Below are 27,531 nucleotides of genomic sequence, written 5' to 3'. Positions count from 1 at the left end.
ATTCTCCTCCTCGCTGAATTGGGAGGGTGTTCTCTAACACAACTTATGGAAGGCACATTCATATAATTTAGAAACCTCCATTTAAAAACAAAACAAAAAAAAAAACTACAAAAAAAACTTAACTCCGCTGGACTCTCACCTCTTGTCCGCTCACTGGAGGGAGGACTTGCCCGGGTTTGGGAAAGTTAGCAGGCCCAGTCGGTGAGGCTGAATACCACCTGCCTCCCCCGCCTCGCCCCGCAACACCCCCCCCCCCCACGCCCGCCCTCCAGAACAAGGCAGAAAGGGTGGGAAGGGGAACACGCTCAGCATTTATTTTTGGACCCAGCTCACTAAAAATACCTCGGCCTACCAGTTTGATCACTCTCCCCTCTGACCTGAATGGATCGCGGGGCCCAGCAGCCCGCCCCACCCTCTGCCCGTTGTCCTTTAAAGGAGAAGGGCGTGGGGACGGATTCCTGCCGCTCACTCGAGGGACTGATGAGAGCCGCCCGGACCGGCAGGGGCCGCGGCCGCACTGACGTCAGGACAGCGCTCGCGCCGCAGCAGCCGCCCAGCGCGGCCCTGGACGCCCAGAGGGAGGGGGTTGAGCCGCGCGCTGCGATTGGCTGGCCGAGCGCAAGCGCTCGCGAGGATTGGCTGGCGCGGTTTTAGAGGGAGTCCCGCTCTCCAATTAAAGGACCTCGCGGCGCAGGGCTGAGCGCAGAGCTCCCCCTGGGCCCGCGAACCTGGCCATTCAGCCAGCGCTGTCCCCGCTGCGCGCCCTAGCGCCTCTGCCGAGAAGCCAGGCGCTGTTCCTGCACCACAGAAGATGGCAAAGGTGGCTAAGGACCTCAACCCAGGAGTTCAGAAGGTGAGCTGGTATCTGTCTGTACTTAACCCACATTCTACCTTTTCCTTGTGCCCCTCTCCCAGGTTTCGCGGAGACTTCCCCAGACGTAAGTAGAAGGAAATTCATTAAATTCCAAGACTTCCCAGAAAACAAGTTGGGAATACATATTTGAGCCAACAGGCACACACCCTAAAACTTACTCTTAAAAGCCATTGTGTAAAGTATTTGCAAAGAATCTTAGTTCTTCGGTGATGCTAATTAAAATTTAAATAAAACTTTTTTTTCTTTTTAAGAGTAATTCTGTTGTCTGAAACGAGGGGGAAAAAAAAATCCTACCTCCTCCCACCCCATCTTCCACCTCCCGGAATTGAGGTGAAGGCTTGGGGAAGAGTAACATTTACTCACAAGGAATCTCCCCTTTGGCTGTCTGTCCTCCTAGTATTTTGTGTTTTACACACACACACACACACACACACACACACACAAACACACGTTTCTTTAGTTGGTGATGTTGGCAATGGCAGCAGTGCCAGCACAGGGGAACTAATTTCTGTCCCCAGGGTCTGCACGTTTCCCTTTCAGGAAGGGCTGGCCCAGAGCCCAGAAGGTCACGGGTGAATTACTGCAGGAGAGGCCCTCAGCTGTGCCTGTAGCTCCAACGCCCACCAGCTACTTACCTGGATGCAGTTGGGAGAGGGCACAGGTCAGAGCTTAGAGGGCAAGTGAGCTGGAAAGGAACAGAGAGACAGACAGTCTAAGCCACTGGAAAAACAAAAGCCCAGGGTTATGGAGCATTGGTTCCAGCAGGCAACACAGGGTAAGGAAAGCCTTAGGCTCTGAAACCCTGGCCCTGCCCCTTTTTAGCTATACTGTTTTGACCAAGTCACTTTTCTGTGCCTCATTTTCCTTGTCTCCAGTTTGGGGGATAATAGACCTCGCCTCCCTCCCAGCAGTTGTATCAGTAATGATACACTATGGGTTAATCTCCCAAAGCAGTCATTTTTAAACTCTTGCGGGCAGAGTCCTCCTTAGACATCTGCCATTACCTGTGGAGTAGGATGAGAGGCAAAAAACCAAAACCAAACAAACAAAAAACCCCAAACCCATGTCCGACTCAAAATAAAAATGCAAGCCAGATACTTAGAGCCACAGAGTTCGTGCATCTGATTTATTGCTGCACCATTACATAGCTGTCCTGCCCCAGACTCCCACACAGAGTCCTGCAGACCTTTCTGAATGTGTTCACCAAGTCAGACTTAATCAGGGCATCTCTGGAACCTACCGTGTCCCATCACATTTGCCAGACTATTTGGAGAATCAGGTCGTCTCTCCTTCTATGGAATTCTCAGAACACTTTAGATCTTGGTAAGGTACCTGCTAATTTCTACCTAGTAGTGAGTCCTGCACGCACTGCTCTTATTTCTTTACACATCTTTCTAAACTCCTTGAAGGCAAACCTTTCTGGTTCATCTCTGTTCCAGCACAGCATACCATACACAGCAGGACTCAATAAACTACCGGGGAACCACTGAATATCTGTCCAGCTAAGACCATAGTGTTCGCGGACAGTACATTTTGTACATGAATGTTTTTTAACTTGTAGCAGCCAGACATTTGTGTGCCTGAACTGCCTCCCCAAATTCAGCCGAGGTAAAAGAGTTTAGAGCTAAAGGGGCAGAGCTCCCATTGTCCTCTACAAAGTCAGGTGATTTGGGGGTGGTTTTACTACATGTTGACTGATAGATAATGTCTGAAGTAAGGCAGAGTACATGGAAACCCTCCTCCTTACTGAAAGCCAAAGCCACAGCTTGGAGGAAGCCTTGTTTTTATTTTCCTTTGCATCGGAGAGTGTGATTATCCGGATTAGAGGTGGAACATGTTCTCCTTCTTGTCACCCTCTAGTGCCAACTTCCTTGGCCTGCAAAGGGTTTATTTTCCATTTAGATCCAATTACAGGCTTAGAGAAGGAATGTGGTGGGTAGAGATGAAAGAGTGGACTTTTTTTTTTTTAACCTCTTGGGACTGTGGCAATGAGGAGGACGGTCACCACTATGTAGATTAACCAAAGTCTTCAACTCAAAAAGTCAAGGGAAAAGAAGGGAGTGGGAGAGAACTTCTCTTTGTTGAACTTTATAATAGTGATTAAACACTGTCATACCAACAGCATGCTGAAAAGCTTTTATTGCATATTTACTCTTTAAATCTGCAGCAGCGGGGCGGGGAGTATAACATTTGGCTTCAGGATGCCTAATCACACGTAGGCATTTTGAAACCATTTCATTAGACTCTTGGAGCTGCAAGAGACGCATTTACAAAATGAGAAATGGTTTAAAATGGCACACAAACTGTCTCTGCTGCCCTACCCCCAAAGGGAAGAGGGATACGAGGAATCCTTAGCAGCTGGGAAGTCATAAAAAGGTCTTCAGGAGAACATAAAATCCAGAACCCGGAGTAGCCTTAGAGACTGTCTAACCAATCTGACAGAGTGGCTCCTGAGGATCACATACCTAGTTAGTGGCAGACCTTAGGAACAGTTACCTGCCTCCTCTCATCTGTGCCAAGTTAAATGCTCCCAATGGCTACTCTTGAGCCATCATTTGTTTTTTTTCTACTGGGAAAGAGAAGGTGTCCTAGCACAGAAAGTTCCCTGAGCATAGTCAACATTCCTTGGTAATAAAGGGCCTTGAAGGCCAAATGCCATTTCTTTTAGTGGAATCAACCACTACTGCGGATTTATTCTGTTGTTGATTGAGCAAATTTAGGAATACTGGTACTGCTGTTCTTGTAACCAGATCCAGGTTCCTACCCCAACTCTACCACTTACTAGCTATGTGCTCTTGGGCAAGCGAATTAACTTCTGAGTCTGTGTCCTTATCTGAAAATTGGAGAGACGGTCACAGCACCTACCTCCCAAAGTATCCGTGGTCATTAAATGAGATAATGTATATGACAGGCTCAGCACAGCAGCTTTCAGAGTTAGCTAGTAGTAGTAGGCATAGTGGTAGGAGTAGTATTGGTTGGCAATGGTAGATTTCGATGGGTGTGTGAATGCTGAAAGGAGTCTTTTGGTGGATAAAGGACATGCTTTTCTTTATGACTATCTCATCTCAATAGCAACTAATTTTTATTCAGCTGAACCAAAGCCAGTTGCTCAGTCTTTTTTTTTTTTTTAACATTTATTTATTTTTGAGACAGAGAGAGACAGAGCATGAATGGGGGAGGGGCAGAGAGAGAGAGAGAGAGACACAGAATCGGAAGCAGGCTCCAGGCTCTGGGCCATCAGCCCAGAGCCTGACGCGGGGCTCGAACTCACAGACCGCAAGATCGTGACCTGAGCTGAAGTCGGACGCTCAACCGACTGAGCCACCCAGGCGCCCCAGCTCAGTCTTGATAAGTTGAACATTGATCTTGTCTTCATTCTCCCCGCAACAGATATAAAATCTGCTTACAGGGAACAGAGATCACCAGTCATCTCACTCTGGAGTCATAGAATTTTAGGCCTGAAAAGGGACATGGAGCTCTTTTCACTTTTTAGACAAGGAAACTTAGCCCCAGAGGGGTCCAGCTCCTTACGTGAGATTGCTGAGAAAATGTGCCGAAACCCATTAGGCTTTGCAAGAATACAGGCCTATTGGCTGCCAAGGAGCCACTTGCAGGAATTTAGAAAGGACTAGAACAAAGAGATCTAAGAGCATGTTCACTGTTGACTGTACATGTGCCAGTGGATTGGCTCCAAAGGGAGCCAGTTTTTTCTGTTTTCACCCCTCAACACAATGTCAGAAGAGGATTACATGATGGTTCTAAGTGCATTGCCAGGTTCAGCTGGGCGTCTCCCCACATCCTCATCTGCATCCCCTCCCTCCTGGCTTTCCTGTCCCCCAGCTTCATCCTCTCCTCTGCCCTCAGCGCTTCCTGCTTTCACCTCCAGTTCCTGCAGCGTGCAAAACTGCTGGCATGTTGCCTGAGCGAGCCGATCCAATGTAAACACAGCTCCTCAAGAACTGTCGTTGGCTCCTTCAATCTTAAAAATATACTAGGCTGTCACTTAAAGATCTTTATAGCCAAGGCAGTGGAGACATGCCCATAGGTGTATAAGGAACTTGGCCCCAAGGAGAGCCTTTTTAAAAAAGAAAGACAGAAATTATCCAAGTCCTTCTTAAAGAATCTCTGAAAACAGATGCTGAAGCCATTACTTGGTAAATTGCAGATGCTTGTCATCTTGTGCAGACCTGTGTGAATATGTGGGGTTGGCGGCTGCTGATGGACTTTCACCAGTGCATCCACCACCTGGGGTGGTGGGGGGCAAGGAAAGGCTTAATCACAGACCATCTCCAGGCTTTACACTCAGCCATCTACGCTCCAAGACCTCCTCTTAGCAAGGGCCTATCCACCATTCTATAAGCAGGACAGAGGGAAAAGGACTTTGGTATTTCCCTCTGAAGTTCCTGTGGTTTGATCCTCTTTCCACATTAACTAGCCAAAGGTGACAGGAAGAAAAAGAATAGGCTGAGTCCAGCAAAAGCTGGGGACCAGGAAGGAGGGACAGTGACACAGGCTCACGTGTGCCTCTTTCTTTCCCACCCCCATGCCTGCCACTTCTGGTGAGAATAAGGTAAGGACAGAAAGGTGAGGGAATAATTCCTCCTACAGCCTGCTGGAGTCAGCAGGTCTCCTGAAGAGGTATTCAATTTGATTTTGGAAAGGAGATTCATTTTTGCTTTCCAATTTACACATTCAAAATAGCGTGTGAATAATAAAGTGGAAATCTGTCATGATGAGCATAGATCTTGGGAGTTCTTATCTCCCTAGGGTTCATCCAACACCATTGAAATATTTATTATGAGAAGTTTTCTGGCAGGGGTTGAGTCATGATAATAATTGCAGGCATTTCTTTACCAGGTGACTTTGGACAGGTCACCTTTCCTAGGAAGTAGCGGACCTTGAAGGAGAACCAGTCTTCCTTTTCCCTCCAGTCCACTGACCTTTCCAGTACACCAGACTGTCTCCCAAATAGCAAAGGATTATGGAAAACAGGCCTAAAACCTTGTCCCACTGAAAGTAGAATTGTGGAACAGCTCTTCAGGACATCCAGAAGGAAGAGACAGCTGTTGTCCTTTAAGTGCCTTCCTTTGGAAGTACCACCCCCCTCCTTTTCATTTGCTGTTGGGAAGAGGATTTGGCTGGCAGCTGCCATGATCTTGCCAGGTGCAGGGCCACCAACCACTTCTATAGGAGTCGCTCAAGATGATATTTCTTTAACTCCACATGGAATGTCTAGGGTGTCCTAAACCTATTCTTGGAGCTTCATACATATCAATGGCATGGATCTGCAGAAGTTCTAGAAATGCTTTCTATAAAGCTTTTATAGAAAGCATTAAACAAGAAGTTGGGTCTCATTATGTGCACTGAGATTCTTTCAGTGGCCAACATTTATACTTGGTATCTAAGCCTAAATATCTGATGTGGAAATTTGATGGTGGTTTCACAAAAACAGAAACGGTAATACAATTACAAGGCTTTGTCAAACTTCCAGATCAACTCTTTGCTCATTGTCTGCTGTTTTATATGAGAAGCAAACCCTTTTACATTTTCTCTCAGAAGGGACATGTTTGATCTTTTATCATTTATTTGGACTCCTGTCCCCTAAGGACTCTCCAGGAAGACTGCTTCATTGTCTGCTAGCATAGACAAATTCGAGGAAAGACAAAAGAGAGGAGGGAAAGACATCTCTTGAGTACATGCGGGTGCCTGACATTTTCTCACATCCCATTTAGCCTAAAAGACTACCATGCAAAAATTTGAATATCCTTTCTACACATGAGTAAATTAAGTTTAAGTGATTATATGATGGCAGGTTACAAACTCAAACCCAGTCTTCTCTGGTCCCAAACCTTAACCTCTTTCCACTCTAAGAAAAAAATAAGAAGGCTTTCCTCAGAAGTAGCAGTCTGGTGGAGGGGAGCTGTGATTATCAGCGAGAGCTCCACTCAGAGATCAAAGTCCCTCTACACCTTACTAGTCTGATTCAGGAATTACCCAGCATTTATCAAATGTTACCAGGCATTTGTGCCTCTCTGGTATCTCTTGGTCACTATACTGTCACCCACATCAAGTCAAAGCCATTTCCAGATATAGAACAAGGGCTTTCTAGATTTCTCCTGGTTCCTGGTTTTCTAGAAGTCTGGTATAACTCTCAAGGGAGGGGGCTAGTAGGGAGGCAATCTAAGGAAGCATACAATAATATCCTGAAATTACTGAAGAAGCAGTGACCCTTGGCCAAAAAAATAAAAATAAAAATAAAAATAAATCCTAGAGATCCCAGTCCCAGAGCTTCCAGGAAATTCTAGCCTGGGGATAAGCTTGACCTCTAGAATGTGTATCTCTACATGCCTGGTCAGCCTGACTCATGGTCTACCCAATAACACGTGAATCAGGACCAAGCAAAACACAGCCAAGCCCCCACCAGGACATGCTTTAAAAGGAAATAAGATTGCTGAGGGGGGCGAAAAACAAAGGCTCCATTTGGCACGTCACTCTTTGGAAGAACGAAAGAGGACTGGGGTCCAGCCCATGGCGGCTGTTTCAAATCCACATGATATGTTTATGGATTTTTTTTCTCCTTGTGTTTTAAAACATGAGGTTCTTTATCAAATTAATCTTTGGAGAAAAATGCAAATGAATCATTTAAAAGAGCTGAGCTGAATCTAGGGATCCTTTTTGTGGCAATTGGGAGACAGGGGAGAAATAACATGTCCAAGATTTACCTGAGACATAACCAAAAGATGCACTGATTCACAGCATCTTTTATGAATGCAGGAGAAAAGGGGATCTTCTCTATTCTGTCACTTCCATGCCCAGAGGACTCTAATTTCACGTCAACTTCATACCCTCAAACTTCAGAAGGTCAAGTGAACGTTTTGGCTATGAATTTAGCTTTGGCCACATGATTTAGAGGCCAACTGAGAAGCGGTTAAACACACAGCCTTTGCAAGTATGGAGATCTAGATGTGACTCATGGTTCTGCCATTTGCTAGGTCTGTAATCTCTGCCAAGTTGCTTTTCCTCTCTGGACCTCGGGTTCCCCATTTGAGAAAGCGAGTTAACAATAGTTCTACATGTAAACAATAGTTAACGAGATAAAGCACAAAAAGTGCCTGGATGCCTCAAAAAATATTTCCTCTTGCTGTTACTGGTATCCCCTCTCATCAGTACAGCACAGAAATCCCATAGGTAGTTAAACCAAGTTCAGCTTACCTACGTCATGTCACATGTGGCTTCCAAGATATCAGATTGCAGGACCTTCTCTTTGTAGCTAAACTTAGACTTAGCCATAAATATACTCAGGCAGCATCATATGCAAAATCGTGACAATGGCAACAATTTGCTTTGCATATTTGTTGCTCCACTTCTAAAAAGGAGCCCTCCCCTTGCCTGAGACCAGTCATTGGCACCAGCCATGTGATCTTACACAGGGGCTTCCTCTCACCAAGTCTCGGGTGTCTTGCTTATAAATCAGGGTAATGGTCATTTCTTCATTCAGCAAATATTTATTTAGCTTCTGTCACGTGCCAAGCACCGTGCCTAGCACTGAATAAAAGACAATGAATAAAACAAGTTTTGGTCCCTGCCACATAAACTTGAGTCTGCTCAAATGCATTTCTCATAAAGGTAGGATAAAGGCCAAATAATGTCAGTGTCCTAGGATTCTGTGTGTTCCATGACCATCTGTAGCACTCAGGTGTATACACACACACCTACCTCTTCTCCTTTGCTACCCACCCTCATATTTCCCAGCACTGCACACATTTGAGCCACAACCAACCCCAGTCATGTCTACAGTGCAACAGTAGAACAAGTATGATAATTCTCCCAGTTACTGCATTTTAAACAGGCAGTTTAGTGATGAGAAGTCTGAGGCAAGGGGCATACTGGCAGCTCTCAGGTGCTACTGGTAACAAGCAGCCCCTTCAGCTGCCTTGCAGACATGGAAGAAGACAGATCGTCTGTGCTCAGCCTATGTCCTCAGATGCAGCCCAACACCCCAGGCTCTGTCCTTAGTGGTGTTGATGGCAAGGGCACCAAAGGACAGGAGCACAGAGAAAGGTCTCTTGGCTGACTAACACCCCATAACCTGCCCTTAAGAAGACAGCATCTATTTGGGCTGTATGACTAAGTGACATGTCCAGGTACTGATCCATGAGGTGGACTACCAAGGTGACTGGCCTGGCTAATCCATTGGCTAGAAGAAGTGGAGGGAGAGAGGAGCCCAGCCCTGCCCTCATCCTGGAAGAGAGCCACCCACCTGCTGAGACATTCCTGTGCTCCCTACCCAACCCTGGCACTGATGCCAGCCAGTGTCCTTCTTAAGGGAGATCTGGCCCCAATGTGGGCAGGGGTCAGCATTTGTGGGCTTATTGTAGAGGAAGTCAAGGGAATTTTTTAAATCTTGCTAGCAGATGGAGGAGAGGTTTTTAACCAGGGATCTGTGGATAGAATTGAGGGTATCAAGGAATGTAAATGAGGAAAAATCGCATCCCAATATACCCAGCCTCTATCTGATTCAGCTTTTTCTTCAGTTATGATGGAAGGCAAAAGCCCAGATAGCTTAGCAGCCCGACTTGTCTTTTTAACCAAATAAAGCTATTGAACAAGATATTTACATTAGAAAAAGATAGCTGGATGTAGGCCCTATGCCCTTGATACCAGTGGAAATCTGATACTTTCATATCCTATTACAGCTGAGATAGATATCTAATGTACCACTTATGCTTATCCATATTCTGGAATAACAATAAATCCACTGCTGAGTCTTGTTAATAACTTAATAAAGGCATGTGTGTTCCTAAATCATAGATCTGTTTTTATCTATTGATACTGTTTCAGTAATAATGGTTTCCTCTGTAATCCTACATATTTTATGCATTTAGAACATTATTCTAAGAGGGAATGCCTTTGTGTCAGACAACCAAAAGAGCCCAAATACATTAAGACCTCTGTCAAAATCAAGCTTTAACAGTATTCTATATACATATACACAAATATGTGCATGTATAGGGGCGCCTGGGTGGCTCAGTCGATTAAGCATCTGACCATTGGTTTTGGCTCAGGTCACGATTTCACAGTTGGTGAATTTGAGCCCCACATGGGGCTTCGTGTTGACAGCATGAAGCCTGCTTGGGATGCTCTCCCTCCCTCCCTTCTTCCCTTCCTCTCTCTCTCTTTCCCCCATCTGCTCCTGTGTGCTCTCTCTCAAAATAAACTTAAAAAAAAAAAAACGAATTTAGTTTGTGCAAACATATATGCAATTATGATATGCCAGGAACTAAGCTGATAAGTAGAAAAATAGAAGGAAAAGAGTCCCAGAAGCTGATGGTTTCAGAAGAGGAGCAGCCAGTCCGGCCATTCAAGAAGAAACAGTCCCTGAAGACCTTGACCAGAGGTAGGAGTATGGAAGTGAGGGGGATCAGAAAAGGCAGTACTTAACCCCACCTGGGAGGTCAGGGAAGGCTTACCCAGGAGGTGACATCTGAGCTGAGTGTTGAAAGACAAGGATAAATGAGCTGTTAGGATCGGGTCATGGTCTAGTTTTATGCTTTCCAAGTACGTCACGTATACTGTCCATCCTACCTGACTTCTAACTCAGGGAATATCATCCATCTTGAATTGCAGAGAAATACATTTCAGTGTATCCATCCATCCCTACATCTGCAGCTTTTGTTTTCTCTTCTGAGAACTTGCTCCTCTTGCCTCTCAACCAAAATATTTCGGGTGATGAGGATACAAACCCTGTCAGACGGGCACACAGAAAGCTTTATGGCAGTGGCTTGAGACTCTCAGCAAAGGAGATCCGGCAAACTCACCCCCGTCGAGTTTGAAGTTTTGCAGGAAGATTTAGATTCAGAGACCTGAGATTATGCAATAGAAATGGGAAGAAAGGAACACACACACACACACACACACACACACACACACACACACTGTGAAATTCAGCACACAGCACATGTGAGCAGAACATGAAAACAATCCAGAGCACCACAGGCAGCAGTTTTGCTCCCCGAGTTTTATTCACCTTTAAACTCTGAAACCATAAATGATACTTAGAGGAAAAGAAATCCCAAGTAGGACACCTTAATGAACTAACAGAAAGAAAATCAGCCTTTTGAAATGCAGGAAGTTGGTTAATAGGATGGAGAATCTGCCATCACACCAATTGCTTTTGTCCATTTCTTCAGATTTCTCACTTGGTCTGACAATGTGGGTTCCTTGTTGCCATGTGGTAGAGCAGATGAGGCATCAAAATGAAAAACACATGGTTTGGATGTCAAAATGTCACTGGGATGATTGTTCTTGATTTTTGTCAGTTGTATATGGCATGTAAAAGAAAAATTCCAGATGATTCCCTGCCAGTTATCTGGAAAATGAAATTATGGAGATCATTGCTATGTGTGGACCTGAGAAGAACCTGGGAAGAGGCGAAGTTTGATGGAAAAGCTGTGTTTCCTCTAGAGTCTGTCCTCCTACACAGCCAAAGGCCTGAACAGCCCGTGGGAGGGGGGAGACACCCCATAATTAAGATTCATGCTACCTAGAATGGCTTTTGTCACTCACCTTTATTTTTCCTTGGACCCAGCCCAGGGCTGGGGCCATCACAAGGGAAATCATCATACATTTATTTTAATAATGCTTGTAGTGAATACTTCAGCAACTACAATTAATTTTTAAGAGGTCGAAAGGGCTTCAGAGTTTCCCTAGGTCACCTTCCTTATTTTTTTTTTTTAATTTTTTTTTAACGTTTTATTTTATTTTTGAGACAGAGAGAGACAGAGCATGAACGGGGGAGGGGCAGAGAGAGAGGGAGACACAGAATCGGAAGCAGGCTCCAGGCTCCGAGCCATCAGCCCAGAGCCCGATGCGGGGCTCGAACTCATGGACCGTGAGATTGTGACCTGAGCTGAAGTCGGATGCTTAACCGACTGAGCCACCCAGGCGCCCTGGTCACCTTCCTTATTTAACAGACAAGGAAACAACAGATCTAGCAGGTTAGGTGACTTGTTCCAGGTCACAGAGCTAGTGAGTAGAAGAGGTGGGGTAAGAATTTGAGGTATCATAGCATTTCAGGTTCAGAAAAACTTTTAAAACTTTATTTTGTTCAACTGTCCCATCCTTAAACATCAGATGAACTGGACACAACAGGCAGATGCTCTGAGAATACCACTGACAAGCACTTGCAGCTCCCGAGGAGACCTACTGAACTCCTCTGCTTATGAGACAACTCCTCCTCATTGTGAGCTAAAATCTGTCTCTGCAACCTCTTCCCATTGCTTCTGTTTCCCTAGCTCCTCAGTGCAAGGATGTGATGACCACTTTTTCCTAACGTTCCTGTTCTGGGTAACTGACCAAGTGCTACATGTTGTTCAGGATTAAGGTCAAAGCATCTGTTTCCTGGGTTAGTTCCTGGCTTCTGGGGGACCTGGTGTCAGCCTTTAGCCAAGTGAGATGGCCAACAGACAGCCCCCATGTTTTGTTTTGGCATGAGTTTGGTGACCTCCACTTAAGCAGGTTATTTACCTCTCCTTAAAATCTCACCCAATTGGGAAGGTCACTTCTATGCCACCAAACTATCCTATTTCTTGGAGGATAGCTTTTAAAGTGGAAAAACATGGCAAAAGAGGAGGAGATAGACAACTCTAAGAACTAAGAACTCCAAACCTGTGTCCTAAATACTCATGAAAAATCAGCACTGTTCTATACACAAAGTACCTGATTTATAAAGGGCGGAGGTGTGGAGGTATGATAAGAAATCAGAAAAGGCTAAGGAGGAATAGAAGAAAACCTTGATAAACAGAGGTAATATCTTTTTAAAAAGCTTTTAAAATTATTTGCAAAGTTGTCATAGCTTACTATATGGAATGCGAGAACAGTAACAAAGTAGTCTAAATTTTATATCCTGGTGACTTTACCATCTAGAGGGAATGCTCAAAATATAAATATGAAGGGGGCACAAGCCTAGGTAGCTCAGTTGGTTAAGTGTCCAACTGATGATCTCAGCCCAGGTCTTGATCTCAGGGTTATGAGTTCAAGTCCCACATCGAGGTCCATGCTGGGCATGAAGCCTCCTTTAAAAAAAAAAAAAAAAAAAAAAAGAAGGCTGGTCACCAATAACTTGCTTTCATTAAAAGATGCCACTAAGAAAGTGAAAGACAATCCACAAAGAAAATATTCACAGTACATATATCTGACAAGAGATTGTATCCAAAATATATGAATAACTGCTTTAAATCAAATTTTTTTTACCTTTTTTTAACATTCATTTTTGAGAGAGACAGAGCATGAGTGGGGCAGGGGCAGAGAGAGAGGGAGACACAGAATCAGAAGCAGGCTCCAGGCTCTGAGCTGTCAGCACAGAGCCCGAGGCAGGGCTCGAACTCACCAACCCTGAGATCATGACCTGAGCTGAAGCTGGACTTTCAACCAACTAAGCCACCCAGGCACACCCCATTTAAATCAATTTTTTAAAAGCAGTCCAATTTAAAAAAAAAAAAATAGGTGAAGATTTGAACAAGCATGTCACAGAAAAAAATGTCCAAATGGCTAATAAGTGTAGGGAAAGGTATTCAACCTTATTACTCCTGAGAAAAACACAAAAGCACAATGATACGGCATTACATACCCAGAAGAGTAGTAAAATTAAATATCGACAATAGCAAGTGTTGACGAGGATGTGGAGCAGCTAGAATTCATACATTGCCAGAGGCAATATAAAATGATACAACCTTTTTGGGAAACTGGTAGAAGAATCTTGAGGAGGTAGAAAGAAGGAAAGAGCATGAGGGCAGAGGACACAAGACAGACATGGAAAAGAGTAGGTGAGACCAGCGTCCCTCAGCGGGATCCTCAACCATGGGGCTTATTCTAAAACCTTCTTACTCCTGGGCCAAGATCAGAACTGACAAGGTAGGAGTAGAGCCAGAGACATGGGAGGGAGACTCTGGTAGATTTAGGAAGAATCTGGAGACGAAAAGGAAATGAAAGTGAGAGGGTTGGGGAAGGCACCATTCCAAACCAAACTGAATTTTTAATGTCTGGTCCCAAGTTTTATTATCTTCCTGCAGGCTCGCCTATGAAAGGATTGGCTTTAGGATGGTGGATGAGCCAAGCCTTGATTTGTTTCCCTTCTTCAAACAACTGACTTGAACTTTCATCTGATCCTTGAGGCCCCCTCTTTCTGGCTGGAGGTCTCTTGAGAAAAAACTCCAGTGATTTCCATGGTCCGGGGAGGCAGTTGGCTCAGTGCTCTGGACAACAGCAGCCACATCTCAGCAGAGTTGGCCCTCCTGAGAGACAAGAGCCAGAGGGACAACTGAAAATTGGCTGAAATTTAGTCCAAACCACTCAGAGCTCAGACCAATATCGATGTTAAGTTTCTAGTCCTTAATGAATATTTATACCAAAATAGGGCCAGTGGAAAAGTTCCATCTGTATGGATTTTAAGAATTTTGCCTTCCCTCAGCCACGTTGACCAAACTCAGGAAAGCAGCAGAATCATTGCCAAGTACGTACTCTTTGAAGTACAAGAAATTCTGAGAAGGCCCTGGACCCATCATATTTCTTCTTATCCCAAAAACTTAGATTTGGCACTCCTTTCTTTAAAAAATTCTTACTATCTCCACCTCTTGGTGCTTTATTATTTTAGCCTAGCCTTTGACACCATGAACACTCTTTTTTTAAATTTTTAAAAAAATTTTTTTTTGAGACACACACACACACACACACACACACACACACACACACACACACACACAGAGTGTGAGCAGGGGAGGGGGCAGCAAGAGCCGGAGACAGAATCCGAAGCAGGCTCTAGGCTCTGAGCTGTCAGCACAGAGCCCAATTTGGCGTTCAAACTCACAAACCACAAGATCATGACCTGAGCAGAAGTCGGACACTTAACTGACTGAGCCACCCAGGCACCCCCAATATGAACACTCTTTTGAAAGAGTGGATAAGTCTATTCAAAGTCTTGTTGGGTGAAATTGCTTTCCTGGTTGATATTTTCCCCATCTTTCTAAAATCTGGGTGGTCCAGTTAATCACTTTAACTCACCTCCTTACTTTGCTAGTAGAGAAATGGCCCCAAATTTTCTCCTCAGTTGTATTACTCACTCCATATTCCTCAGAACCAAAAACAAAAAATTTCAGTAAGTTCTGCCCTTGATAGGAGGGATTAAATTAGAAGCTTTGCTCTTGCACCAGGCATATTAACTGCATTTATCAAACACGGGCCATGTGCCAGGCACTGTGCTACATAGTTTTTTCCTAATGTTTATAGAAATCTCATTTTACGGATGAGTAAACTAAGATTCAGAGAGATTAAATAAATTGCATTGGTGACATAGCTAGATGATGAACATGAATTAAATGTAGGAGATTCAATCCACAGCTCTCCCTCTGCCCTCTATGCCATTTCTTATCTACATGTAACACATTTGCAGGGGTCCAGAAAGATGAGTAATGATAGAGAGTAGTGCTCAGGCTCAGACCTTTTAAAAGTCAATAGCACTAGTTAGAATTTAATAATGTTGTTTTATATTTGTTATATTTTTTACACTTACCTTCTATTTTGTTAATTCTTTTTAACGTTTGTTCATTTTTGAGAGAGAGAGAGAGAGCATGCACACGTGTGTGCAAGTGGGGGAAGGGCAGAGAGAGAGGGAGACATAGAATCTGAAGCAGGCTCCAAGCTCTGAGCTGTCAGCACAGAGCCCGACGTGAGGCTCAAACCCACAAACCGTGAGATCATGACCTGAGCCGAAGTCAGATGCTCAACCGACTGAGCCACCTAGGCGCCCCAGTTTACCTTCTATTTTAATATATTTTAGGGTTAAAAGGTTTTTTTCAAGAAATAAGTTTTTTTTAAGTAATTTGTTTAAAGAAAAATTATAATAATCACCCAGGTGGTATACTGAGGACAGAATTCATAAAGGAGGAACATAGGCTTTCATAAACATCTAATATTGGATTACCCTTGATCTCTATAGCACTTTACAAATTTCTCAACATCCTATATGCATGATCATGTTTGATTCTCACAACAGCCCCATGAGGATGGTAGGAATTATGATCCATTTTAAAGGTGAAAAAAATCGAGGTTCAGAGAGCAGAAACTGCTCACCAGGGTTACATGTGTAGTGATAAAGTAGCCAGGGCTTGGGTTCAGCTCCAACACAAATGGTGTCCCCTGCTGCTCCACCAGCAAATTCAAGGGCAGGAGTGGAGAAAGAGATGTTCCAAAGCAATGATCCAAGACCAGAAATGCCATTGAAAGTCTGTAGAACTGAATGACTCTCACAGGCTGGCCTGAGTTTTCAGTTTCCCAGTGATTGTGTGTATTCTGTTTCATGGAGAAGCCCGAGGTTGCTAAGTCTGAGTTGCTCTAGAGAAGTCGGATTTTCTCTCTCTGGTGAGTCACCTTTCAGAAGGTCAGAAAGTAGCTCTCCCATCATGAGAGCATCTCCTATCTTCTGGGGTACACCATGGAAGCGATGGCACACACTAGAAATGGGCCCCTCAAAGAGGAAAAGCTGAATTCTGCCCAAGAAGAAGAGCATTTCTTTCCATGTCTACTTGCCTTGAACAACTGACTGGGATGCAGACCACAGGTCTGGGTGACTGGATGGGTAGGAATACCATAAAGATGGGAGAACCAGTGGGTTTGGGTAGCAAAGAAGGTGAGGTGGGAGTGCCAACAGCCTATCCACGAAGAGATTCCAGGAGCTGAAAGCACTCATGGAGGGAACACTGAGAGCTGGAGAGAATACTGAAGCCATTTGAATAGACAAATGCTTAAGAGAGAAAAGCATGTTGAAAATCAAGAGGCTATAATGGGGCACCTGGGCGGTTAAGCGTCCAACTTCAGCTCAGGCCATGATCTCATGGTTTGTGAGTTCCAGCCCTGTGCTGACAGCTCAGAGCCTCGAGCCTGCTTCTGATTGTGTGCCTCCCTCTCTCTCTGACCCCTCCCCAACTCACTCTCTCTCTCTCTCAAAAATAAGTAAACATTAAGAACAAGTGCTGGAACCTTAGAGTAGAGGGGAGGAGGAAGCGGTTGGGGAGGGCTGTTAAGAAGGGTTGGCCAACCAGGGGAGGCTAGAATCTTGGAAACTACAGGAAATCAGGTTGATTCTTGTTTTCCCAACTCTTCCTACAGGCATCAGCCTCAGATGAAGGGTATCTATTACGCATTAGCTTTTAACGCAACACTGAAGAAGCATTAATCAAAGGCAAAAATGAAAGTGTTATAAAAGAAGCTAGTCAGACACATGTTTATTAAGGAGCTACTATGTGCAAAGCAGAATTTGAGGCACTGGTGACAGAGCAATAAACTAGACACACAGGGACCCTGCCCCCATATTGCTTTCTGTCTAGCAGGAAAGAATGTCATTGAAGAGTTATATTCAGGATTAAGTAATAATCATGATGAGTGCTACAAAGAAGTATAAGATACAGGGTTTTCTAAGACCCTATGATAGGGGTACCTGAATGACAAATACGAGTTAGGTGAGGGGAGAGAGAAATGTTCCACACAGAAGGAACTGCATATGGGCAGACTCAGAGGTATACAGGAATGTATCATCTTTCCTGGGGCATATGGTTAAATAAATAATCCTAAATTTATTCAAGAGATAACTTTCTGGAAAGTGACTTGGTTTCCATAGTTCTGACTACATTTTAATTGTGTTAAATGAGCTGCAAAGGTGAGACCTTGAAAATGAATTATTTGCAAGGTGAGTGACCAAGTGCTGATTTCTGTTTCATAAAACTAGCTTGCAAAAACTTGATCTAAATGCCCTTAAAGTGTTTTTATTTCTAAGACTATGATTTCCTTCTGTCAGATTTTCTTAAACATAGAATTCCACTATATAAAGTATATACAACTGATGCATTATGGAGAGGGAAAGTCAAGGAGAGGATTAAGTATTTGAAGATATATTTAATATTAGTTTGAAAACCATATGCTAGTGAAGAAAAAGAGGGAAGTCATTTATAAGAAAGGGTACTTGTTTTAAACCAAGAAACCTTCTTGGTAAACGCACTCCAGTAAAACGGAAGTGGTTTCTTAACATCAAGGCACCAATGTTGGCTGAAGGAAATGTGCGTGTCTCCATGCTTCCAATGTCATAAGTTAACCTGAGAATTTATGTGTGCGATTCCCAGCAGGAGTCATTTGCATAAGTAAAGCCTTCAGACTTTTAATAACAGTGCTGTACGTTTACATGGCACACTCCCTATTACAATGTTAAGATTCGGATAAGCAAGATTAAAAATTCTCCAACTTGGTTTGCTAAGTCTCTCCATTTCCAAAATTAACTCCAATAAAAGTGTGTTATCCTTAGATCAGTAATGCTGCAAGAATTCAGACACATACACACACACACACACACACACACACACACACACACAATTAACATCCTTTAGGAAAAAATTCTTAGGACATCAGGCCGCTAAAATCAGGAGTCTTATAAAAACTGGGGAGGTATAATAAGTAAGTATTGCTGGCCTCAAGCTTAGAGTTTTATACTTGAGGAGGAGTCTACTAAGGGCTGAAACCTAAGAAGTAGGAAGCCACTTAGATTTTAATTTCCAAGTATGGCCTGAAGGTATTAGGCCTGGGGACACCAACAGCTTGTTCTCATTTAGGAAATGGGGGAGGGGAGAGTAAAGAAACCCTACAAGGACTTTATTTTATCTTAATTTCCCTCAAGCCACTTGGTAAATCTCTGATAAAATTCCCAAGGGGGTTGGAGAGCTTCTGGCTCCTAGCAAAACTAGTGGCATTACTTAGATCTTCCCAAGAACTGGCAGGGCCTATCAGTGAAAGAAAAAAAAGACAAGTTTAAAAAAGATATGTTGGAGCCTCTGCAAACAATTTGGCAAGAAATGCCAGGTCAGCTCTTGCCCTGTGGGAATCCCTTTCACAGTCAATGAAAACAACGCCCATGCTTTGGGAACCTAGTGGTCTCAAAAGATCCATAAAAAGTCTGGATGTTTGGGGGGGGGGGGAGAAGGAGGACCCTCCCCCCACTGACTATTTTAACTAAGCAGTGTGCCCTCAAGTAATGGGCTGACCTGTCTAAAACCAGGCAGTTCTCAAAAACAGGAGAGAGTGGTTTTGGCAGTCTGCGTTTGTGCAATTCACTATTCATGTTAGCCTGGGCAGTCCAAAGGAAGCTGGTGTCAAAGGAAAATATTAGTTCAGCCTGAAAATCCTATCACTTCAGTCCAGCAGGGTCCCTTACACGTAAAATTTGTGGACCTGCTTTGGATTCAACCACGTGTACCCATGAGCTGTCAGCAAGAAGCTGGCAGCACACAGGCTACTTTCCTCTCTCCTTCAGTCACCATCATTTCTGCACTACCAAAGGAATGTTCAACAATGGAGGCAGAGTCCTGAGCAGGGCCTGACAACTTCCAGTGTTTTCCATGCGCTGCCTTCAGATGCAATCATCCAGCCATGGAGCACTCGTTTTAGGATTTGGAGCTTTCTGCCTTGTTCTGTACTCCTCTTTTTCTTTTTTTTTTTTCTTTTTTTTTTTTAAAATTTTTTTTTTCAACATTTTTTATTTATTTTTGGGACAGAGAGAGACAGAGCATGAACGGGGGAGGGGCAGAGAGAGAGGGAGACACAGAATCAGAAACAGGCTCCAGGCTCCGAGCCATCAGCCCAGAGCCTGACGCGGGGCTCGAACTCACGGACCGCGAGATCGTGACCTGGCTGAAGTCGGACGCCTAACCGACTGCGCCACCCAGGCGCCCCTGTACTCCTCTTTTTCAAAGTGACCCCAGCCCCATCACCTTTGAAAGAAGAGTTACTCTGAAAATATTTCGAGACTGCCCACTTTGAAGGGCTCCGGCCATCGCCAAGTGGGAAAGAAGCCCAGCCATGTGAATTGTCTCATGCAATTGCTACAGCTCCTTTGTCCAAAGGTCCCTCATGTCAGGCCTTTCCAAGAGCCGCAAACCCTTGGAAAATGTACTGATTTGAGTCTTATCGCTTTTTTGCCTATTTTTGATGAAAGTGCTAAAAATACAAAAGAGTAAAATTACCCAAAAGGCATATGGAAGCAAAAGAAAAAGGGGGTAGGTAATCCCCTATCTTGGCTAGCGGAGCACTCACAGTGCCTGCTCCATTATGCCAAGTGATGATGTGGTAAGAGGTAGACATTACTAACAGACGCAGCCAACCAGGCCTGATAACGGGAAACAATGGTTGCAATAACTCGTTCTAATCAAGAGGAGACATTCAGGATGCAGACGGTTAAGGATGGGGTCAGCTGTTGGATGGGCTGCAGTGTTAGAACCAGCTACCCCAAAGGCAGGCTTCCATGTGCCCACTCTGTTCATGGCCCTGGGTCTGGGCGTTCCTGTTTTTCTGGAACCAGCCTCAAATCAGTGAAGGTTGGCTCAAAGAGGAGGGAGGGGGGGTTAGGAAGGGAGTTGAGAGCGGGATCTTAAACAGAGAAAGCTTTCATTTCACATTTTCCTCCCCCCATATGGATTTGCTTTTCTATTCAGTTTTCATAGCTAGATTAACCCTTTGTGTTCACACATGTGAATCTTGGGAATCTCCAATAATTTCCTTCCCTGGAGGGGAAGACAGAACCAAACAAGTGATTACAAATATAGAAAATGTTCCATACAGGGCTGTGTGTGCGTGCGCACTCATGGATATGCATGCCGTGTGTGGATGTGTGCACGTGTGTGTGTGCATGCATGTGGATGGGTGTCTAACAGGTCATACGTGGTGGTTAGGAGCTTAGAAAGGATAGGAGAGGGGAGAGCTTCCTGAAGAGGTAATGGGAGGAACTGGCTGGCAGTTTCCGGAACTACTCCAGGGGCATGGTCATCAAGGAGACTCAACAGATGGATTGGGACCCATTTCAGGGGAAGCTGGCAGGGTAGACAGAGGAGCGAAAAGCTTCTTTCACCACCCCAACGGGCTAGGACCGCCGGGCATCCTGCTGACTTTTCACACCTTCTAGAGCATGTGCTGGGATTCTGTGAATTTTCTTCTCCTTGCTGGCTGCCCTGCTTTCAACTTAATTTTACCTGTTAAATATCATGTGTTGAGAGGGGAAGAATAGTAAAGAGAACATGGTGTATTTTGTCCCAAACACAAATTCTCGTAGAGTCAAGCCTGGACAAACCATCTTGACAAAAACAAAAACAAAAAACAAAAACAAAAAAACTTTTCTTATAGAGAGTAAAAAGTGCTCTTTTGTTGGGCATTTGTTCAAAACTTTATTTGGGATACCAGACACTCCTAACATGAGCTAAATCCATCAGACTAACTCTCTCAACCACAGCTGGTCTGAGGAATCAACTTAATACACACAAACCATTTAACAGGAAAGATAATCAGATCTATACCCCAAAATACTGACAACTCAAGCATTTCTGCCATCAGCTCATCAGCCACTAAATGTTTTCCTTTTCTGCTGCTTTAAATAGTATTGGGCTTTAAAAACAAAAAGGAAAAAGAACAAGTTTTCCATCCATTGAATTCTGAGTACAAGATCAGCTGGGCTAATCTCAATTTGTTTAGTCTATGCATTTTTATCCTTATTACACAATTCAGGAAAAGGGTATCTAAGTTGAAGTGATTTTGTTACATCTGTGCTTGTCCAGACAGAAGACTAGGAATGCCCAGGGAACAACCATGGAGAAGAAACAGTGTATGTGGACACATACCCACACAGATACCCACATGCATGTGCGCACACACATCCATGTACACACATGCACACACACACAATCCCCTGAGGAATATTTGTGTCCCCAGATATGACCTCTGATGTAGGCAAGGTCGTTGTTGCTGTCTTTGTGAGACTTGCTGTGGTTTTAGGAGGCACTTTATCCTAAGTTTCCATGGCTAATTTGCATGGCATTATAGAGAGCATAGGTCAGTCAGTGCAGAATGGAAATTTGAATAAGTAAGTTTCTGCTCACTCCTCTGTACCATATTTGAAGCCAGCCACCTTAAGGCCAGGCTACACACCCCACTTTTTCATCTCCTGTTTGGGGAAACAGGGTTTTCTTGGCCACAAACTGAAGCCCTGGCTTGAGGCTTCTGCAGCCAGAGTACAAGTATCAGTAGGGAGGAGAGAGAGGGAGGAGATCAACACAGGGCAACAGTTGTGCCTAAGATTGGAGGGGCAAGATGGGGAATGCCCATTTTATATATAATATTCCATATATATATATGTATATATGTATATACATGTATATACATGTATATACATATACATACATATACATGTATGTACATATACATATGTATATATATGTATATGGAATATGGAATAATGCCCAAAGTCACCCTAATGTAAGAGTTTGTGCTGTTCATCCAGCATCCCTGGATTTCTGGGCCCCAGTCTTTACCTCTGGTGGCACACAGGACATGTCACAAGGAGGGTTTATGTTCAGGAAGGGTTACGAATGTAACTCTGACATTAAGAATGGACAGTTATTGTACTAGTAAGTGTATTGATTTCATTACTCTGTTAAGATTTTGTAAGGCTATTTGGCAACTCATTCTTTCAATCACTGGAGAGCTTCAAAAAAAAAAAAAAAGAAAGAAAGAAAAAAAGAAAAAACACAGAAGTTCAGACCCTGTCGAGGCCATGGGGTTCTTGAGTGGGACAATGAAATATAAGGCCCCCATTACACTTCCCAGCCAGGTCAGTCTCTGAAAGGATCACACTTCTCAAGTGGGGGTGGGGAAAACAACTATCCACGATGCAGCTTGTAACCATCTGGGTCTTGAGTGTCCCAGCTTGGGCCCCTCTGTTTAGGGAGGACCACCCTGACCTCAAGCCTGGCAAAGGATCTCAACATCAGTGGGAGTCACCCAATAAGTCATCCAGCCAGGGAAATTTAGAAGCAGAGGAAGAGCTGTGGTCTCCCTTCTGTCTGGCTATTCAGAGAGTTACTGCATTTGGCATGAATGCCTGTGAGGTGGGCTTATGCCAGGTAAGAAGGAACCAAAATGAAATAACAAAAGTCAGACATGCTGTAAATCTCACCTTGTAGGGAATGGTGGTCTGGGAGGAGATGTCTCTCTCCGATGAGCTGAGAGCCACAGAGTCCAAGTTGTAGTGGCTGAGGGTACAATGGGGAAGCCCAGTTGTTCCCAAACTTGTCTGCACATTGGGCTCCTCCAGAGAACTTCCCAAATGACTGAGGTCTGTTGCCCATCTCCAGCAATTATGGCTAAATTTCAGCGGCATGCAGCTGGGATTTTAGAAGTGTTAAAAGATCTCCAGGTGATTCTATTGTGTAGACAAGTTGGGAACCACTGATGTAGCCCTTTGCTCTTTAAACCGTGGTTCCCGGACTGGCAGCATCAGCTTTCCCTGGAAGGTCGGTAGAACTACGGAATATAAGGCTCATCCCAGACCTGCTACATCACAGTCTTCTTGTTAGCTAGATCCCAGCTGATGTTCATGCTAATCAGAGTGTCTGATTAATTTCAAACACATGCAGACCAGGCCAAATCCCCATACTAAAGTACAATGTCATGGCACACTCTTTCTAATTCCTGGCACCAAATGCATTTGCAGTTCTACAGTTACATGGGTTCTTTGAGAAGTAAGTGTAAGGGCCTCAAAATACCTGGAAAATTTCATTTCTTGGCATTGCCTGTAGTGCATTGGTTAAATTAAAATGGAGATTGGGGATTCTGAGAGACCTGGGTTTATTTCTAAGCACCAGGACTTTAATTTGACCTCTGTGAATAGTGTTAATTAGGGAGACCAACTCTTTGTGGTTTGTCCAGAGCATTCCTGGGTTCAGCACTAAAAGTCCTGCATTCAAGCCCTGATTCAGTCTGGGGCAAACCAAGACCATCCGTTTCCTTCAGTTCCTTTATGCACAGCCTGATCAGTGGTTGTCAGACTTGAGCTGTGCATGCAAATCCCCTGGGGGGCTTGAACAGCAATGGCTAGGCCCTACACCAAGTAACTGAGTTAGTGGGTCTGGGGTGAGAACTGAGGATTTGCACTGCTACCAAGGTCCAAGGTGTGTGAGGGTCCACACCTCGAGAACCACCACGAGGCTGCGTAAGATTTGCCTGAGCTTGGGCTTAGCACAGTGGCTGGAAGCTGCAAGGCCTAGTAGTCATTGCAGCTGCAACTGATTATTTTTTTTATGGAAAAGATGCGACGTGAGCTGGTCTCAAAAGAGTAGGTGGGGCTGAAGCTCCCTGAGGTTTGATGAGCCTGAGCCAAAAAACAAAAAAACAAACCCCAGTGTATATTTCAGAGAACTTCCAAGTGATTGGAAAGAGAATCTGGGTAGAAATAGTAGATGATATGGAAGTAAAAATAGATAAATTTGGACTGGTGAAGTGGGCCACATTCTAGGAGAATGGAGACATCTAACACTCAACAACGTTTATCCCTCTTAAAGTGGCTTAATTCAACTTCAAAATGAGATGGGTGTGAGTATCCTTGATCTAAACAAATTATTAAGAGTTGGGAATACGTGTGCCTGGGTGGCTCAATCGCTTAAGCATCCAGTTTCGGCTCAGGTCATAATTTCAAGGTTTGTGAGCTCGAGCCCTACATTTGCCTCTGTGCTGTCGGTGCAAAGCCCACTCCGGATCCTTTGTCTCCCTGTCTCTCTGCCTTTCCCCCTCTCACACAAGTTCTCTCTCTCAAAAATAAGTAAACATAAAAAAAATTTTTTTTAAAAGGAAATACTTGAGAATAAACCCCAAAATGACTTGCCTCTTGCCTCAGTTATTATGATTTTGTTCTTTTTTAAAGTGGTAACAGTTTCTAGAAGACAGTTTTCAACATGTTGTCCCCCAAGCCACTGTCTGTCCCGTCATCTCCAGACCTTGGGTTGGAGGGTGAGCCCCAGCTCCCCAGTCTGGTATTAAACATAAGTGACCTCTCGCCCCTCACTTGGGCTTCCAGGGAGGGAGCAGATAAATCAACTGAGGCCAATACCCTGGTGCTTTTCTCCTACAGGCACTGCCTGTGGTTCTGATTCACTTTCTCCTCCAACCATTGCCTCTCTAGCTGCCTTCAAAGCCTGTCCATTGCCTTGAACATGTATACTTTAGTTTATTTAGCAGAACAGGGTTGGATGGTAAAAATACTGAGACCAATGTGATCATGGCCTTGTACTACTGCCCCCAACGCTAACCTGGAACCCCCCCCCCCAACTCCTACAGACACACTGTCCCGCCTGTTTGGATCCAACTGGCCTAATGCCCAGAGTCAACGCTAGACCTGTAGGAGGCCGTCTGAGGTCTGGAGACTCCTAGTGTGGTAGGAAATCATAGGGTCTGGATTCCAAAAACATGAGTATGAATTATGTCCTGAGCAGCAAATCCCATTAGATTGATGAGCTCAGTTTTTTTTTTCATGAGACAAATGCAAAGTGTCCACATCCTAAGGTTGTTGTGAAAACCCAGTGAGATAAGGAATGTAAATATACTTTGTAAACTGTCAAGTGCTATATCCTTGATGGAAAGTACCAGAGCAGATCAGATGAGAGCACAACTCTGAAGTAAGACCCGCCTGGTTTCACTTCTTGGCTTCACCACTTGCTAGCCATTAGATCCTGAAGAAGAGGCTGAACCTCTCTGGGCCGGCTTCCTCATCTGAAAAGGAAGTCACTAACAGTACCTCTCTCACAGGCTTGTCAAGCATAAATATTATGAATATGCCTGGCATATGCCTGGCACATGAGGTCTACCCAACAAATGTTAGCTACAGTCAGAGTCATTAGGAAAACTATAACATTTTGGCTTGAAGTACAGATGAAGGTAGAGTGAGGGGACCCCCCCTTCCCCATAGGGGCTCCAGCACAGACCATTCTGAATGGACAAGTTGCTTCTCCTTTCTCAGTCTGTCATGCATCCTCTGTTGTTTAGGAATAATGATTATCCTTCATAGTGTCATCATAATTGTTCAGGAAAAATGCTTAAGTAAGTAAGATCAATCCATGGATTGTCAAGCTGTTAATAGTTGGGAATTGTTGATAGCAATAGAGTCATTGCTGGAATCATTTTTTCCTGTTGATGATGGCAGTTCTTTTCTGGGCCTTCTCATAATTTCACCCCACCCCACTCTTCACTACCCTGACTCTACCTTCTCTCCTTGGTGGGGAGGAAAAGGTTTGTTTTTAAGAAACAGCATGTTGGCTAATAATTTTTAATAACACATATGCTTATAGGGGCTCCTGGGTGGCTCAGTCGGTTAAGCGTCCAACTCTTGATTTTGGCTCAGGTCGTGATCTGACAGTTCATGAGATCAAGCCCCATGTCAGCGCTGACAGCTGACAATGTGGAGCCTGCTTGGGATTCTCTCTCTACCTCTGTCTGCCCCTCACCTGCTCTCTCTCTCTCACTCTCTCTCTCTCAAAATAGAATAAATAAAACTTAAAAAACAAAGAACACATATGCTCAGAGACTTTACCTGTAAAAATCAAGTCAGAGTAATTGACTTGAAACAGAATTTAGTGTCAATATTCAGAACACCCCAGCTCAGAAAGCAAACCCATGGAGAGTCAGGAGTGCGTGTGATGGTGTTAAGATAGAATTTTCAAAAACATAAAATCACAACTCTTGTGCAAATATACAATAAAACTTAGTAAAGATTTTACTCAACTCATTAGTTAATAAAGTAATCAGTAAGATATTTAGGCCAGTTCATAAAGCATCTGAAGGGCTGTGTATTTCAATGTTAGGACAAGATTGATGGGTTAGGTACATAACTAGCTAATGTCCAGCAGGACAATAAACCATAACCTTTAAGGTTATCTGTTTCAAAAAGACAAAAACTGCTTGTATTTGTATCTTTACTGGACAAAAAATCTGTAAGTTAACATGTGACTGCACCAAGTCTTGGGGTAAAGCAAAGTAAATTTGTCTAGATAATCCTCATAGGGGTGGGGGGTGAGGGCCAAGGTCATTGTCACCATATGATACTGAGAAGATGTGCCACCCACTTTTCTGCCTCATGCTCAACGTTTGGATAATTGTTTTTAATGATGGTAAATATTTTACTTTGCAAACAACCTTTTAATCTGATTTGTGGCTTACTACAGCCTGGTGGAGGCAGAAAGGGCAAGGAAAACCCATTTCTCAGAGGAGGAAACCGAGTTACACAATGGGAGGAGAACTCGCATTTTCTAATCCCAAATCCTCACTCCTACACTTCGTATAGTATGCCCTCTTTTCCCTTCTTCATCCCCGTCCTGCCTTGTTCTTGGCTACGTTTCCTCCCTGTAATACTTCCCCGGGCGGTTCACCTGAAGGAAATGCTCAAAGTGGGGAGAAGGCTCTGTGGCCCCCTGCCCTTTGCGCCCCGTGGCCCTTGCGCCCCCATGGCTCCTGGCCTGAGCTAAGTCCTTTCAAGTCCCTGACAAGATTCAGTTCCACAACATCCTACTCCTCCAGAGCCAAAGAAAATTGTCAAAACATTTTATCTCCCCTCAAGAAAAGGGTTAGAGTACATGCTACATTCCAGGGACCCATTTTTTAAAGTGATGGCTGCTTTTAAGCTCTTCTGTGTTCAGCTACTGTGAACCACTGTGAGCAGCCACTGGGCCATCTTCCATCTGAGACCAAGTCCGCATCGGAGAAACCTACTGTTTATAAACCAGAATGTCTTGTTTGAAACGCTGTTTCTG

At 44.1% G+C, this 27,531-nt stretch overlaps 1 protein-coding gene across 1 annotated transcript in view; it reads left to right on the top strand.

The window, feature by feature from the left end:
- Positions 1–689: 689 nt before the first annotated feature.
- The window catches only part of LMCD1 (LIM and cysteine rich domains 1), a 58,362-nt gene continuing 31,520 nt past the window's right edge, over positions 690–27,531 (top strand). Inside the window, exon 1 of the mRNA XM_058726147.1 lies at positions 690–853. Coding sequence (XP_058582130.1) covers positions 812–853 — 42 coding nt within the window. The 5' untranslated portion in view covers positions 690–811. The remainder of the gene's footprint in view (positions 854–27,531) is intronic.

This window comes from Neofelis nebulosa, chromosome 4 (assembly GCF_028018385.1).
Source record: "Neofelis nebulosa isolate mNeoNeb1 chromosome 4, mNeoNeb1.pri, whole genome shotgun sequence".
Taxonomy (NCBI): domain Eukaryota; kingdom Metazoa; phylum Chordata; class Mammalia; order Carnivora; family Felidae; genus Neofelis; species Neofelis nebulosa.
This window is presented reverse-complemented; position numbering and strand designations above follow the sequence as displayed.